Source organism: Chiloscyllium plagiosum, chromosome 5 (genome assembly GCF_004010195.1).
Source record: "Chiloscyllium plagiosum isolate BGI_BamShark_2017 chromosome 5, ASM401019v2, whole genome shotgun sequence".
Taxonomy (NCBI): Eukaryota; Metazoa; Chordata; class Chondrichthyes; order Orectolobiformes; family Hemiscylliidae; genus Chiloscyllium; species Chiloscyllium plagiosum.
In genome coordinates, this window is record NC_057714.1 from 71648336 (window position 1) to 71664396 (window position 16061).

General features: G+C 39.7%; 1 protein-coding gene across 3 annotated transcripts in view; it reads left to right on the forward strand.

Moving 5' to 3' along the window:
* The window catches only part of mindy3 (MINDY lysine 48 deubiquitinase 3), a 136150-nt gene that overhangs the window by 110526 nt on the left and 9563 nt on the right, over positions 1-16061 (forward strand). For all 3 annotated transcript variants that reach the window (XM_043690319.1, XM_043690320.1, XM_043690321.1), the window contains 2 exons: positions 5325-5397; positions 11866-11953. In XM_043690319.1, the coding sequence (XP_043546254.1) occupies positions 5325-5397; positions 11866-11953 (161 nt within the window). The remainder of the gene's footprint in view (positions 1-5324; positions 5398-11865; positions 11954-16061) is intronic.

A 16061-nucleotide genomic window follows, 5' to 3' on the forward strand; every position in this document is an offset into this window, starting at 1 on the left:
GTCTACAACTGTTGCAGGCAATGTGTTACACGCCCCTGCTACTCTGAGTAAAGAAACTACCTCTGATATCCGTCCCATATCTATCTCCCCTCAATTTGAAGCTATGCCCCCTCATGCTATTCATCACCATCCTCGGAAAAAGTCTCTCACTGTCCACCCGATCTACCCTCTGATTTGATTAGATTAGATTAGATTAGATTCACTACAGTATGAAAACAGGCCCTTCGGCCCAACAAGTCCACACTGACCCTCCAAAGAGCATCACCCACACCCATTCTACTACCTTATATTTACCCCGACTAATGCACCTAACACTGCAGGCAACTTAGCATGCCCAATTTACCTGACCTGATCTTTGGATTGTGGAAGGAAACTGGAGCACCCGGAGGAAACTCACGCAGACATGGGGAGAATGTGCAAACTCTACACAGACAGTCGCCTGAGGCGGGAATCAAACCCTGGTTCCTGGCGCTGTGAGGCACCAGTGCTAACCATTGAGCCACCATGCCACCCACAAGGAAAGGTTGAGGGACAATTGAAAAGATAATATATTTGAAAAGAAGCTTGAGAGGTGGCTTAATTGAGACATATAAGATGGTTTCCTTGTAAGACCTTCACTCCGTATCAGGCAACATCTTAGTAAATCTCCTCTGAACCCTTTCCAAAACCCAGTTCTGCAGCTTATCCGTGTCCCTCTGTAACCTACTTCTGGTCCTACATCTTATGAACAATCATTTGTTTACAATTGTTTGATTTCTGATGTACTCTCTGCTCTAAATTGCTTTTAGGCAAAATATGTTGGCATTAGTCACCAGTGCGCATTTATGCACGTTGTGTGTAAGGAATAGCAAGTGTAATTTCAGCATTTAAAAGGTGGTTGGAGCAGATTGCAAATAGACCAGTTTACAATTCCTTAACTTCAGAATTGTGTCCTGTCATCAGTGGCCATCTGAAGGTCCAAATATGTTCATCAACGACGTTCATATATTAATGTATGAAAGATGTTCAACAAAGACAATTCCGGCAAAGTTAATATTACCAAACACCTCCAAAAATTCAGAGAACTCTCAGTTGTATACTTTTAATTGTCAAATGTGCAACATAATGCAACATTCTCTGATGCAATTGTATTTTAAAAAATTAAAACTTACCTGGTAGTAGTAATTGTGTTTGGGAGAAAGATAGTGCACTGTATTTATTATTTAATCATTCCTCATCTAATCTTTTTTCTGTCCTCTCAATTATTTATATGTTATGAATTAGAGCCTTTGACTTGAAGTATCTTTGGTAAAAGAGATCCATCAGCGCTGTGTTGCTATTCCGGATTACACTGCATTTCTTTTCAAAAAATTATCTTTTCAATTGTCAGCATAATGCAGTTCTATTAATTTTCAGTAGAAAAAGTCTATATTTCCAGTTATTACCTTAACCGCTTACCTGCAGAGAGCATCGGTTTGTGAGATCAACCCGCTCATTCATATGAAATCATTGTTTGCTGAAAATCCATCACGAGGCAGTTGTAGATTTGTTCCTGTCATGCATTCCATCCAAGCGTTATGTTGGGGAGGTGATGACCCAGTGGTATTATCACTTGACTATTAATCCAGCAACCCAATTGATGTTCTGGGGACCCAGGTTTGAATCTTGCTGATGGTGGAATTTGGATTCAATGAAATATATCTGGAATTAATAGTCTATAGATGCCATGAGCAGCACCAGGCATACCAAGAAGCTGTTGTCGGTTGGAAATGTGTTTTGAAATCTGCCATCCTCTCCTGGTCTCATCTCTCTGTGACTCCGGACTCTCAGCAATCTGGTTGACTCTCAACTAGCACTCAGTTGCATCAATCGTTACGAAATCTCAACAAAAATGAAACTGGGCATTGACCTAGGCACCAGAAAAGACAATGGCAGAAACAACCCTGTCGACCCTGTCCTCCTTTCTAATATCTGGGAGCTAGTGCCGTAACTGGGAGAGCTGTCTCTCAGGCTAGTCAAGCAACAGTTTGTCATTCATTCCTAGGGAATCTTATCTTACGATGTTCCAGACGCAATTATCACCATCCCTGGATATGTCCTGTCCTGCCAGCAGGACAGACCCACCAAAGATGGTGAACAGCGGTAAACAATTGAGAGAGCTGCCTTAGAAGTCCTCAATATTGACTGCAGACACCACAATGTCCCATGGCTTCAGGTTACACATGGGCAAGGAAACCTCCTCCTGATTACCATGTATTGTCCTCCTTCGACCGATGAATCATACATCACCATGTTGAACAAGACTTTGAGGAAGCAGTGAGGGTTGCACGGTGCAAGTAGTACTGTGGGTGAGCGACTTCATTGTCCAAGAACGCTTGCCAGAAGCATTGCTGTTCGAGCTGGTGGGCTGGGATTGTGGCTGGTGATGTCTGCCAACTAGAGGGAAAAACATACTTGACCTCAGCCTTACAGCTGCAGATGAATCAGTCTGTGATGTCATTAGTAAAAGTGGCCAACGCAGAGACTTTTTGGAGTCCATTTGTAAGCTCCCACCTTTACAATGAGAATACTCTCCATGTTGTGTGGCACTATCACTGTGCTAAATGCGATAGACTTCAAATAGGTCTAGCAACTCAAGACTGTACAATGAGTCTCTGAGAATTATCAACAGCAGCAAAATTGTACTCCCAACACAATCTGTAACCTCATGCCTGGCATTTCGCCCAGTCAACCATTACCATCAAGCCAGGGGATAAACCCTGTTTAAATGGAGAGTGCAGGAGGACATGTCAGGAGAAGCACCAGACGTACCAAAAATAATGTCAACCTGGTGAAGTGACAAACGCTATAAGCAGCAAGTAATAGAATCAAGCAATCCCACAACTAATGGACCAGATCGAAGCTCTGCAGTTCTGCCACATCCAGACAATTGGTGGTGGACAATGAAGCAACTCACTGGAGGAGCAGGTTCTCCAAATATCCTCCTCTTCGATGATGGAAAAGCCCAATCCATCAGTGCAAAAGATAAGGATGAAGCATTCACAACAATCTTTAGCCAGAAGTGCTGAGTGGATGATTCATTTCAGCCTCCAACAGTGGTCCCCAGCATCATAAAAACCAGCCTTCAGCCAATTCAGTTCACTTAATGCAATATCAAGAAATGGTTGCAGGCACTGGATATTGTAAAGGTTACAGGTCATGACAACATTGCCACAATAGTACTGAAGGCATGTGCTCCAGAACTTGCCACTCCCCTAGCCAAGCTCTTTCAGTCCAGCTACAGCCTGGCATCTGTTCAACAGTGTGGAAAATTGCTCAGGTGTGGCTTGTACACACACAGCAGGACAAGTCTAACCTAGCCAATTACTGTCCCATCAGTCGACTCAAACATCAGTAAAGTGATGAAAGGTGTCATCAACAGTACTATCGAGTAGCACCTGCTCAGTGACACCCGCACCAACCAACCCCACCCCTCTGTGGTGGAACACTTCAACTCCCCCTTCCATTCGGCCAAGGGCATGCAGGTCCTGGGCCGCCTCCATCACCACTCCCTAACCACCCGGCACTTGGAGGAAGAACGTCTCATCTCCCGCCTTGGGACCCTCCAAACCCATGGCATCAATATGGATTTTACCAGTTTCCTCATTTCCCAGTTCCAACCTTCCAACTCTGCACTGCCCTCATGACCTGTCCTACCTGTCCATCTTCCTTCCCACCCATCCGCTCCACCCTCCCCTTCAACCTATCACCATTACCCCCATCTCCATCCATTGCTCACTCAGCTATCTTCCCCCACTCCATTTACCTCTCCACTCCCGAGGCTTCCACCTCATTCCTGATGAAGGGCTTTTGCCTGAAACATCAATTTTCCTGCTTCACGGATGCTGCCTGACCTGCTATGCTTTTCCAGCACCACAGTCTTGACCTTGCTCATTGACTCCCAGTTTGGGTTCCACCAGGGCCGATCAGCTCCTGATCTCATTACAGCATTGGTTCAAGTGTGGACAAAAGAGCTGAATTCCTGAGTGAGAGTGACAGCCCTCTGCATCGAGATCACATTTGACTGAATGTGGCAACAAGAACCCTTAGCAAAACTGGAATCAGGGGCAAGCGATCCACTGTTTGGAGAACACTTCCTGCATGTGCAACATGCAGTGTTTTTGTCAGTGTCAGTCTATCCACTAATGTTAAAGCAAACGTGTTGATTATCTACCCTGTCTATGCCCCTTTTAATTTTATACATCCAAATCATATCCCCTCTCAGTTGCGCCAAGGAAGGTAACCCCAGTCTATCCAATTTCTCTTCGTTAAAACTCTCCAGCCCATGCAGATCCTTCCTGGTAAAGCTCCTCTGCATCCTCTGCAGTGCAATCACATTCCTCCTATAATGTGGATTCCAGAACTACAACAATACTCAAGTTGTGATCTAAACACTAAGTAAGATCCACAAATATACTTCACAATCTAAATAAATTAAATGTGGAAACTAATTGTCATTTTTCTAAATTTGCTGATGACTGGGTATCAGTGCAATTTGTGAGGAGGATGCAAAGAGAACCTTCATCAACTTAGTGAACAGCTTTGAACATGGCAGATGGAACTTAATATGAATAATTATGAAGTTATTCACTTTGATGGATAAAAGTATATTTCTTAGTGATTGGTAAGTGTGGAAAACCAAAGGAACCTGAGTGTGCTTGCTCAAGAGTAACTAAAAGTTAGTGTGCAGGTACAACAAGCAATTAGACAGGCAAAGGACATGTTGGCCTTCGTCACAAGGGGATTTGGTATAGCAGTAGAGATGTTTTGCTGCAGTTGTATTGACCTTTTCTAGTTTTGGTTCCCATCTTTAAAGAGGGATAGTTAATTAGCTTGCTTGGGCATGTTATGACATAGCTGCAGTGCAGGTAGGACTTAACCGAAGACATTCTGGCCCAGAAATAGGGTCACTACCACTGTGCTACAAAATTTTCTGAGGAGAGGTATACTTATCATAGAGGGAATGCAAGTGTGGTTCACCAGATTAAACTCTGAGATGGCAGGAATGACTTGCAAAGATATTGAGAGTCTAGATTTGTGTTCTGTACATTTTGAAGAGCAAAAGGTAAACTCTATAAAACTTACAAAATTCTTAAAAGCCATGATAGGATAGATGTGATTAACATATCTTGTTCGTGGCTGGTAGATTGTGATTAATTCTTAATGGCTTGACAGCCCTAACTTGTTTCATTGCTTCAGATTTCTGGCTTTCACTGGTTCTATCAAGGCATGATGAATTGGAGATTCTTTTGTCGGTCATTACTGAATCCAAGGATTTTTCCTCATGAAAGATTTTTGTTTTGCAGATAATGGATTTATACCTGACACAATGCTTGAGGATGTGATGAAAGCATTGGACCTAGTGTCAGACCCTGAATAGTAAGTATTCCCAACAGTAGTCTGTTCTGCTATAACATAGCACTTCTTCAACGTGAATTGAAGAATTTAGACTGTTATTTGTAGAACGTGATCTTTCCTTATCTCTATCGGCTATAACGTGATTCCGGCCCCATTAGCTTAAATGGATTGGCTTTGTGCAATTTTCTTATAATGCCAGATCACACGAGAATGGAACTATGTCATTATATTAGACTCAACTGTACTGTGATATTAAACCTCAAAATAAAAGTGTTAATGTTGTAGTTCTTATGATAAGTAAGTAATATCTGAACTTGATTATTGCTGAAGAAAAGAGTTTTGCTTTTGATGCTTTTCATTTTTTAATTATAGCAGATGCAAAAATGCTACATTTTGAAGAGAGCAACAATTCTGCAAGATAAAAGGATGCTGAATAGTTAGCAAATTGACTCGGACTCTGGTGAAAGCATTGTTATGGCAAATGCATAAGGGAACTCATGTCTCTCACTTTTGTTTAATTCAAGAAAGGCTTGCAGTGTGGCACACCACTTGCTAGAAGTTGTATTTATTCACAAGAAGGAATCTGTCCTCTGCAAGAAAAGAAACACGTCCATGCATTGTAATTATTTTTTTGAATTAAACACAAGGGTGAGTGAGAAGATGAGACATGATCTGCAGCGATTCAGAAAAAAATGACCACCACCACCTTAAGGACAACTAAATTAATATATGCAATCAATGGTGGCCGAGCCAGTGACACAAATATCTCACAAATTAATTTTTGAGAAAAGTTACTAGATGCATGCTCCCTGATAATACCTCAGCCAATTAGACTCTACTTCCCATCTAATCAGCAACTTTTTGTCATGCAGTATAAATTATTCACCCCTTCAAAATTTGGCACTTCTTGCATCTCTCCTGCTGACTGCAAAATGAAAGACTTCTGATAATACAATTTTTTTTTGCTGCCAAAAAATATATACTATGTGTAAGCCAACGTATGATCAATCTTTTTCTCTCTCTTTTGTTAAGAATTGTTTAATTTTTGTTCTTATTCTAACAGGCTACCTCTGTCCATGTGGCTACTGTATCTTTAATACCCTGTCTTAGTCTTTAGAACAAGTCTGTTAACTGATACCTTTTAAACCCATTCTATAAATCCAAAACTGCAAAATCCACTGTGTTACGTTTATCTGGATGATCTGTGACATACTCAAATCGCAATAAAGTTAATTAAGCATGATTTGCACTCTGCAAATCCACATACAACTCCTGGTTCATCCATTCAATTCTGAATCCTGTTGTATTATACACATTAACCCACAAGAAAGGCAAAGCTAATTGACCAATTAATTCTTGATTCAGGTTTTTCTCTTTTTAGTTGCCAGGCTTGTGCAGGAAATGGACAAAGGGGAAAAACGTGGACAGTTCTCTTTTAAGCGCAAACACTTCTGTGCCTTTCTGGTCTCCCTTGAGTTCTGAGAGAGGAAAATTAACACTGTTCCACTCATTCCGTTTATGTTTTTGGCTGCACTATTAACAGTGTCCTGAATTTGTCTCAGTCAATGGTTTGTGACTCATCCATTTTTTTAGCAGTATTAGGTGATTAAATAGCCCTTCAATTTTGTATAAAAGGCTGCCAAAACACAGGACTTTTTTATTTATTTTGTTTTTTTCCCTTGATGGATAGCATATCTTTTTCTGCTCTACTTTTCTGAGCATTGTGTATTTTTTATTACTCAAGCTGAATTTTTTTGTTTCAAAAGTACTGGAGAGGATACACAAAATCAATTAACTTTCAAACACACGTAATCAGAAACACGAGATGAAAATAAATTTAAAATTGCAGCAGACGTGCCAAACTTAAGCTTTTCACTCCACACTGGTTTTTCAGCATTCCAAGAGAAAATCCTTTTTCCCTGGAATTGGAAATATGGAAAGCAGGATTATAGTCTGTCAAAAGCAGATAGGGCTGGAATCAATCAGCTGTTGTTTTTAATATGTTGCTTGTTCACAAACTTCAGACAAAATATTTTTGGTGCAGTGGTGGTTTCTCAATCACAAAGTATGTTCTTTAAATATTTCTCCAAGACTTTGTTGTATACTTAGTTGAAGTTGCTTAATTCAGTTTATCTATTCGTCAAAGTTGGTGCTGTTCTATTAACATTGCTTAATTCCAGCTAAAGAATTGTTTATTTTTCCTTCACACTGAAATGACTTAAAATTATCAAGAAGAGAAAATCCAACATGCTGAGATTTACTGTTCCGCAAATGAACTTTCTACATTAAGTCTGGGTTTTCAGTTTAAGAGAGCGTGCTTCAATAAGGATTAAAGTTTTTTTTTAAGATAACAATAGAAGCACAAATATAGCATGGGGGCTATTCAGCCCATCTTGTCCATGCCAGTCCAAAGACAAATAGATGCCCTTTCTTATCCCATCTTCCTGCACACGGCCCATAGCGCTGCAGCACTTGTGGTGAAGATCCTGGTACTTTTTAGGGTCTCTGTTTCCACCACCAACTTCGGCAGCAAAAAGTCCAGGCATCCACCGCCATCTGCATAAAAAAACGTTTGTCCTCATGTCCCTCTGCCACTTAGCTCGAATCTATAATCCCTGAATTTTGAACTCTGTGCCGAGGGAAACAGGTTCCTCCTGTCTACTCTTCATAATTTTGTATACCTCAATCATGTTGCCTCTCAGCTTCTCTGTTCCAAGGAAAACAACCCCAAGCTCTCCAATCTCTCCTCGTAACTACAATTCTGTAGCCCTGGCAACATTCTCAGAAATCTCTGCACACACTCCAGAGAAATTACATCTTTCCTATAATGTGACTAGGACTGTACACAAAACTACAGTGAGAAGATTTGTAGCTCGGGTGCTCGTTGTTGTGGTTCTGTTCGCCAAGCTGGGAATGTGTGTTGCAGACGTTTTGTTCCCTGTCTAAGTGACATCCCATGCAAGGACTGCACAAAACACTACATAGGACAAACAGGAAGACAGCTAACGATCCGCATCCATGAACACCAACTAGCCACGAAACGACACGACCAGCTAACCTTAGTAGCCACACACGCAGATGACAAGCAACATGAATTCGACTGGGACAACACTACTATTATAAGACAAGCCAAACAGAGAACAGCCAGGGAATTCCTAGAGGCATGACACTCATCCACAGATTCAATCAATAAGCACATCGATCTGGACCCAATATTCCAGCGGACAGCTGGAACTGACAACCGGAAGCGGCAGATTCAAACCACTACAAATGTCGGAGGAAAGATCACAGAAGCGCTTCACAGGAGGCTCCCAAACACTGAGGATGACACCTAGACAGGGGACGAAACGTCTGCAACACAAATTCCCAGCTCGGCGAACAGAACCACAACAACAGAATTACAGTATTGGTATAAAATATAAAATGTAAAGTGGAGTAAGAAATCTCTGACCTTTAGTTCAATGTTTCAATGAGATCTTTTCTGATCCTCTATGATCCTAAGTCATGAAAAGCATTGGGACATATCTGACTGGTGGGCTGTTAAAGTGTGTCTGTTGCTATATTTTGGGCAACAACTATCTGTTCCAGCTTTCTTCATTGTTAAGGACGAAAGTAATGCCTGAAATTGATTTCAGATCATCTTTTCTCTGCCTGCTATTTGCTTTTTCCCTTAGTTAGAACTATTGTCAGTTAGGGAGATTGTGCATTCAGCTTCATCACCGAACTGAAATGTTGGTCATTGTCTTGTGTTGACCTTGTATTCGCATATTTGTTTGCTTTTTTCAAAGAGAATGCACTGTTTGGAAAAGTTCCCATGTGCTCAACCTTTAAAGAATTCCACAATTTTCACATAACTTAATCAAAATATCCTGAAGCAAAACAAAACGTTTTTCTAAGTTAGTGCAAGTAATTGTGGATAAGCATCATCTCAGTGGGATGTATTGTTCCTGGTTGTGGCCCTTTAAGTATCAACATTTGGATCCTTTTGGAATGAAAATACACTGAACACATCTTTGGATTAATCAGAGGATTTTTTTTCTCCTCTACATAATGCAGTACAGTTTTTAAATGCTGACACATGGAATCTCTGGATTCTACTTGGTCTTTGCTTTCATAAGAAGTTAAACATAAATGACCCGATGTGAGTTTTTCTCCCAAAAAAGGCGATGCAAAGCAAATAGTTTTGAATAGTACCAGATTGTGCTGGCAAAAAAGCCAGCAGCAGTCTAATTCTGGCATCGCTGCTGTGGAGAGAGAGATGAGGAGAAGAGGCGAAAGTTTGTATAGTATAAACATAAGTTATACTTGGGGCCAAATGACCTTCGTGATACTTCAGCTCTGTAACAAATGAAGCTAAGAGTGTTTGTTTATTTGAAAACGACTATTATTGTTGATGCTGAGGCTTCAAATGGCATTTAGATTTTCTTTAACCTAATTTATTAACACTTCATTTTCTAACAAACTCAGGTCTGGTGGCTTATTTGAGTGAATTAATTTTAAACCTTGCACTGCTATCAAAGGTTGATGTGTCACTAGCCAGATTCTTCGCTTGATTTCAATTTTTCTCCCACAATAAAATAAAGGTCAGTTTGAAAAGCCTCCTGCAAAACATTCCTTTCTCTGCTTCTCTTACTTTCTTTCTCCATGCCGTGTCCCTTGCTGTCCATTTTGTTATCGCTTTCTTTCACAAATTGTGAAACTTTGATTCAATGGTGGCATAAAGCAGGTGCTGTCAGATCTGCTGTTCCTTGTCAGCAACATTCACATCCCATGAAAGGATAAAAAATAGTCCACATTTCCAACAAATTGCCTTATGCTTTGACCAAAGTCTAAAGCATCACTATTTATCTGTTACAACAAATGTTTATTCCATAGTTTCTGTCACCAAATTTCTGTTTGAACCTCCTTTCACCCCTATTCCCATCACTTCTCTTAAAACTGTTTCATTGATAAAACTTTAAGAAGTATCTTGCGTAGTCATTCAAAGCTGGCATTAGATAAAATGCAAGCAAAAATCATTTATTTAAGCACTGCATGCAGCTCACTACATGTGCAGCAAAGCTCAAAGGCTTTGGCACCATTCTTAGTTCAGTTCAACTTCTGAATCACCCTCCAGCAGAAAGACCATTCTGATCAAATTTCTCGTTCATAACTATAGTTGCTACCAGTCCAAAATGTGTCTCCTTCTGTTCTTTGGCCTTTCTGTTTTGTTTAGTTTTGTTGATTCAGTTTTCTACCACAAACTCTGAGAACAGTTCCCTTCATTTGATTTTATTCCTGGAGCCCTGAACACAGTCTGTGCATCATCTGCAATGACTTTACCACTTTTCTCCACACATTCACCTTGGAAGTGCTCAATGCTTCCATCCTTCACCCTTCTCTTTCTCGCTGTATACTGCTCTTAATCATTGCATTTTTCAATTAACACTCGCATACCAGTAGTATCTTGCTGTACCACTTGGCCAAATTATTACTTCCAATACAACAGGCATCTATTCTGTCTGACTGACTGATAGAGGTTGAAGATGACCAAAATTTTTGAAATTTAATTCTGAAAGGACCAAATTGATCCTGTATGGCTCTCCTCAAAATCTCAGAACTTTGAACTCCATAAATGCAGATTCAGGTTCTGCCGAATCATACAAAATCTCATTTTTCTATTTGATCCAAGCTCAACTCAGAATTTTGTATCATATTCATCACCAAGGGAACCTCATCCATGTTGACAACATTTCCTTCTTATGCCCTTGTCTTCTCCAATCACTGCACAAAAAAGTCAGTGAATTTGATATTCTAAAGTAAAACCAAGACCTGCGGATGCTGAAAATCTGAAATTGAAACAGATATTGCTGGAGAATCTCAGCAGATCTCACAGCATCTGTGGAAGAACTGAAGAAGGATCTCAGGACTCAAAATCTTAACTCTGCTTTCTCTCTTCAGGAGACCTGCTGACTTTCTCCAGCAATTTGAATTCAACATTCTCTTAATTTACAAATTCACCTCAGAGCTTGTTTCAGCAATCTATCTAGGGATTTTCTCCTCCCCTGCTCTGAATTTCATTCAACTCCTAATAATTAGCAGAGCCTTCAGCCATCATAGTCTTGCACACTTAAGCTATCCATAAACCCTTTTTCTCTTCCTACATCTCTCGCCACATTCAAAGATTTACCAAAACCCTTCACCAGGTGTCATGTAACACTTCCCAAATTATTCAGCTAATTCTGTTCGGCATTCATTTCTGTTCTGTGAAATAACATGGTATGTATTCATTTATTGACTTTAATGAAGTTTATGTTATTATTGGCACCATAAGATCTGCATAAGCACATGCATTATTGCAGTAAAATGTGTGACATGTCCAGAATCTCAGTTTATTTTCTCCAAGTAGCCAAGTGCCATTATATATTTTACATCATCCAAAATTACAAACTGTTTATAATGTGAATACATTGTTCAATATGGCTATTTCAGTGTAATGTTTTCTTTCAGTGTTAACATTATGAAGAACAAGCTAGACCCTGAAGGATTAGGAATCATCTTACTTGGAACGTTTCTACAAGAATTTTTTCCTGAGCAGGTAAAGCTTTTTATTTAGTATTCTAACAAAATGTTTGTCCAATTTGAGGGAAAAAAATGTTAGTACTTCAGTATGTTTTATCACAGAGTTATAGAATCGTAGAGACATATAGCATGTAAATAGACCTTTGGTCCAACTTGTCCATGCCAACCAAATATCCAAAATAAATCCTGTCCCATTTACCAGCCTTTGGGCCAGATCCATCAACCCTTCCTACTCCTATTCATATGCAGATGCCTTTTAAATTCTACCTCTTAGTTATGCCACCAAACCAATTCTGATAGAAGATCAACGTCTTCACTTGGGAAAGAAAGAAAACACAAGCGATAACTGAAATAAAAATACCAGAAAGCAGTCTGATGTAGGATAATTCTATGAATAGCTATTTTTTTCTCTCGCTGCTGTTCCTTATGGGAGGAGAATTGTGAGAAATACCATCTCAAATTTACGGTATGTCGCACTTATACAGAAGTTTATTGGTACATTAATTATGTTGAAAAGATTACTCCTAGGGATTAATATAATGGAAGATTCTAATAATATTGTAATCAAATTCAACCTACATCTCCACTTAATACACTGCCTGTCTGTTGAGTCAGTTGCCATCATGTTCTTCCATAATCTCCCCTTCCACATAAGCGCATGAATTCATATTCACAGCAAACCCTTTAATCTTGCCTTTGGCATTCCCCAATGGTCTAACCTTGGCCTGTCCTTTGATCATGCTATACCTTGGTTACATTATCTAAAAAGACGAATGTCACATATATGCTGCTGATATCCTACTCCACCCTTCTAACACCTCTCTCAACGTTTCTGCTGGTTCTAACTGCTTGCCGTCATCCAATATTGAAATTGTAGAAGTTCCATGCCCCCCCCCCCCCCCCAAACTAAATACTGAGAAAAGTAAAGCCAGCAGTTCTTGCCATGATGCCATTCCTTTGATGCCACCACCATCCATTTTCCTCTCGACTATCAGAGACTGAACCAGGCTAATCACAGCATCGATGTAGTTGACTCTGAGATGAACTTTCAGCCACTGTGTCCTCGCCAATATGTCCTCGCTTCAACCTCAGTGATATTACTCAACTCTGCCTCTGTCTCTACTCAGTGGTTACTGAAACCCTCATTCATGTCTTTGTTACCTCTCATGTTCCACCCACTTGAGAGCATCCAAACCTCTACTGCCAGTTTCCTAATTTTGTGCCATGATCCATTTCTGTCATCGCTGAACTTTATTTGCTCATTTAATAAGTGCCTCAATTTTAAAATTCCCTCAATTTTAAAATTCTGATTCTTGTTCTCAAATCCCTCCATGACCTACCCTCCCCTCCTTAAAGCCTGTTTTTGATTAAACTTTTAGGCATCAACCACATGTATTATGGGAGGTGGTGACTTCATAACATCACTGGACTATAACCTAGGGTAATATGCTGGGGTTATGGTTTCAAATCAGACCACAGCAGATGGTGAAATTTGAGTTCAGTTAAGAAAAAATCTGGAAGTAAAAGTTAGCTTAATGGTGACCATGTAACCACTATTGATGGCTGTTGAAAAAAAAATCAATGTTGTTCATTAAAGTCTTTTAGGAAAGGAAGTCTGGCCTACATGTGTATTTAGACGCACAGGAATGTGGTTGACTCCTATCTCTTGACTCTGGGCATTTTGGAATGGGTAACAAATACTGGTTCAGCCACATCCCATGGATGTCTTTTTTTTATCTAACTTGTGAACACCCTGCATGCTTTTATGTCAGTCCCTTCCCAGACTTGCCCTATGTGAAATAAATGATGATGCTTTAATCTTTTTCCTTTCTTTACCCTCCCCCACCATAAAGATCCTCTTGTTCATTCTGCAGTATTGGGCCCAATTAAACTTTAAATAAATGTGTTTAACACATTTAAATAAATGTGTTTAACACATTTAAATAAATGTGTTTAACACATTTAAATAAATGTGTTAAACTGAAGATTGGTTTTGTAAAGCCTATTTGCTAACTTCTAAAATATTTTTTTCTTGAATTCTGCATTCCATTCTTGGTCTTTTAAAATGTGCAGGTTTTAGAATCTGTACCTTTATATTGTAGCGACTGCTAAATATCAGGCAGCTGGTACAAAACTTCATCATCATTGTGTTCCTGGTAAACATTCACCAGCAAGTAAGATTTCCCCTTTTGACATTATCTACACAGGCTCTTTTATAAAATTGTAATTCCAAGCTTTTTAAAAAATTGTGTTTTGTACTGTGCAGGAAAAGGGATACATTTTGAACCAACACTATATGTGGTATAGTTAACCTTAGTAAAAGTTCACATTTAGAAACTAAATTTAGGTGGTCAGCAAAAGAAATCTGGAGCCTGTGTAAATATAAATAAGGAAGATCCGATTTAAAATCTTATGAGAAAGTGGCAAAATTATTTGTTTATTAACATAAATAACTATTTTTGCAAGCATCACTTGGTGATTGCCTCAATATTTTTCAAATACATTTCCTGTTTGATTTAACTTCAAACTCAAAAGGTTCACGGATAGTAAACTAGACTCCAGATAATTTTTTGAAAATGTGTTGCTGGAAAAGTGCAGCAGGTCAGGCAGCATCCAAGGAACAGGAGAATCGACGTTTCGGGCATGAGCCCTTCTTCAGGACCCATGCCCAAAACGTCGATTCTCCTGCTCCTTGGATGCTGCCTGACCTGCTGCGCTTTTCCAGCAACACATTTTCAGCTCTGATCTCCAGCATCTGCAGTCCTCATTTTCTCCAGAGAATTTTCTGTCAACTGACAGAATTAAAAATGCTATCTTTTTATTGCATTGACAATTCTATATAGTTTACACAAACAATAGAGTTTATAATAGCCAAGCAAAACTCATGCAATCATTCGTGGAGTTACACAAATTCACAGCCTCCTTCATTCCTTTAGAATAGTAATCATAGATTTATATAGGCTGTATTGCAAATCTGCAATTTTCCTTTAATGGAGAGAGAGAATAAAAGTAAGTAAATATTGTAGTGAAGTTATCAGTCAGGAAAAATGTGAAGCAAAATGTAAGGAGGAACAGAATAAAAATGTGGAAAGAGGTTACGGTAGAGAAATATACATTACTATTACTTTGTATCTTTGGAGCAATGTGATTAATACAGTTTTTACCATTCTTAACTAAATTTATTGTTGTAGTCCAATGCACACCCTCCGATGAACACCTTACACCAGGCAACCAGATCCCTACAAAGTATTTAATCTTGATAGCATCAGTTTTAGGGCCTTAACCTTTGTATGGAATTGTAAATCTCGTTCTCACATTTAATAGCAATGGCCCAGCATGTTAATAAATTAACAATTTATTGTACAATATTTCCATTGAGTATGTTCTGTAATGTTTGGGATATCCATTTGCATTCTTTACTAGCTTAATTATTTGTAATTATATTGGTATTGACTGTATTGGCAGGATGATCATCAAATTGAAAGAAATTTCCTGGTGTGAGGATGCTTGTGAACCACTGGGGTTATCACTGTGTAATGCAATGAAATATGTGTTAAATTCGGAATAAGACCTAAATTAAAAGGCAGAACTACAAATGTAATAGTCTATGCATTATTACTAAATTTGCGAGCAGTAGGATAACTGAGATTATTGTGGGAGAGGTGGGTTTCAATTCATGCCTCTTCTTGGATATGTGGAACAATCCATCTTCCGCAACTACACTGGCCCCACCCCCCACCTTTTCCTCCGCTACATCGATGACTGTATCGGCGCCGCCTCGTGCTCCCACGAGGAGGTTGAACAGTTCACCCACTTCACCAACACCTTCCACCCCGACCTCAAATTCACCTGGACAGTCCCAGATTCCTCCCTCCCCTTCCTCGACCTATCTATTTCTACCTCAGGCGACCGAATCAACACGGACATCTACTACAAACCGACCGACTCCCACAGCTAACTGGACTACACCTCCTCCCATCCTGCCCCCTGTAAAAACGCCATCCCATTCTCCCAATTCCTTCGTCTCCACCGCATCTGCTCCCAGGAGGACCAGTTCAAAATACGTACAACACAGATGGCCTCCTCCTTCAAGGACCGCAATTTCCCCCCCGACATGGTCGACG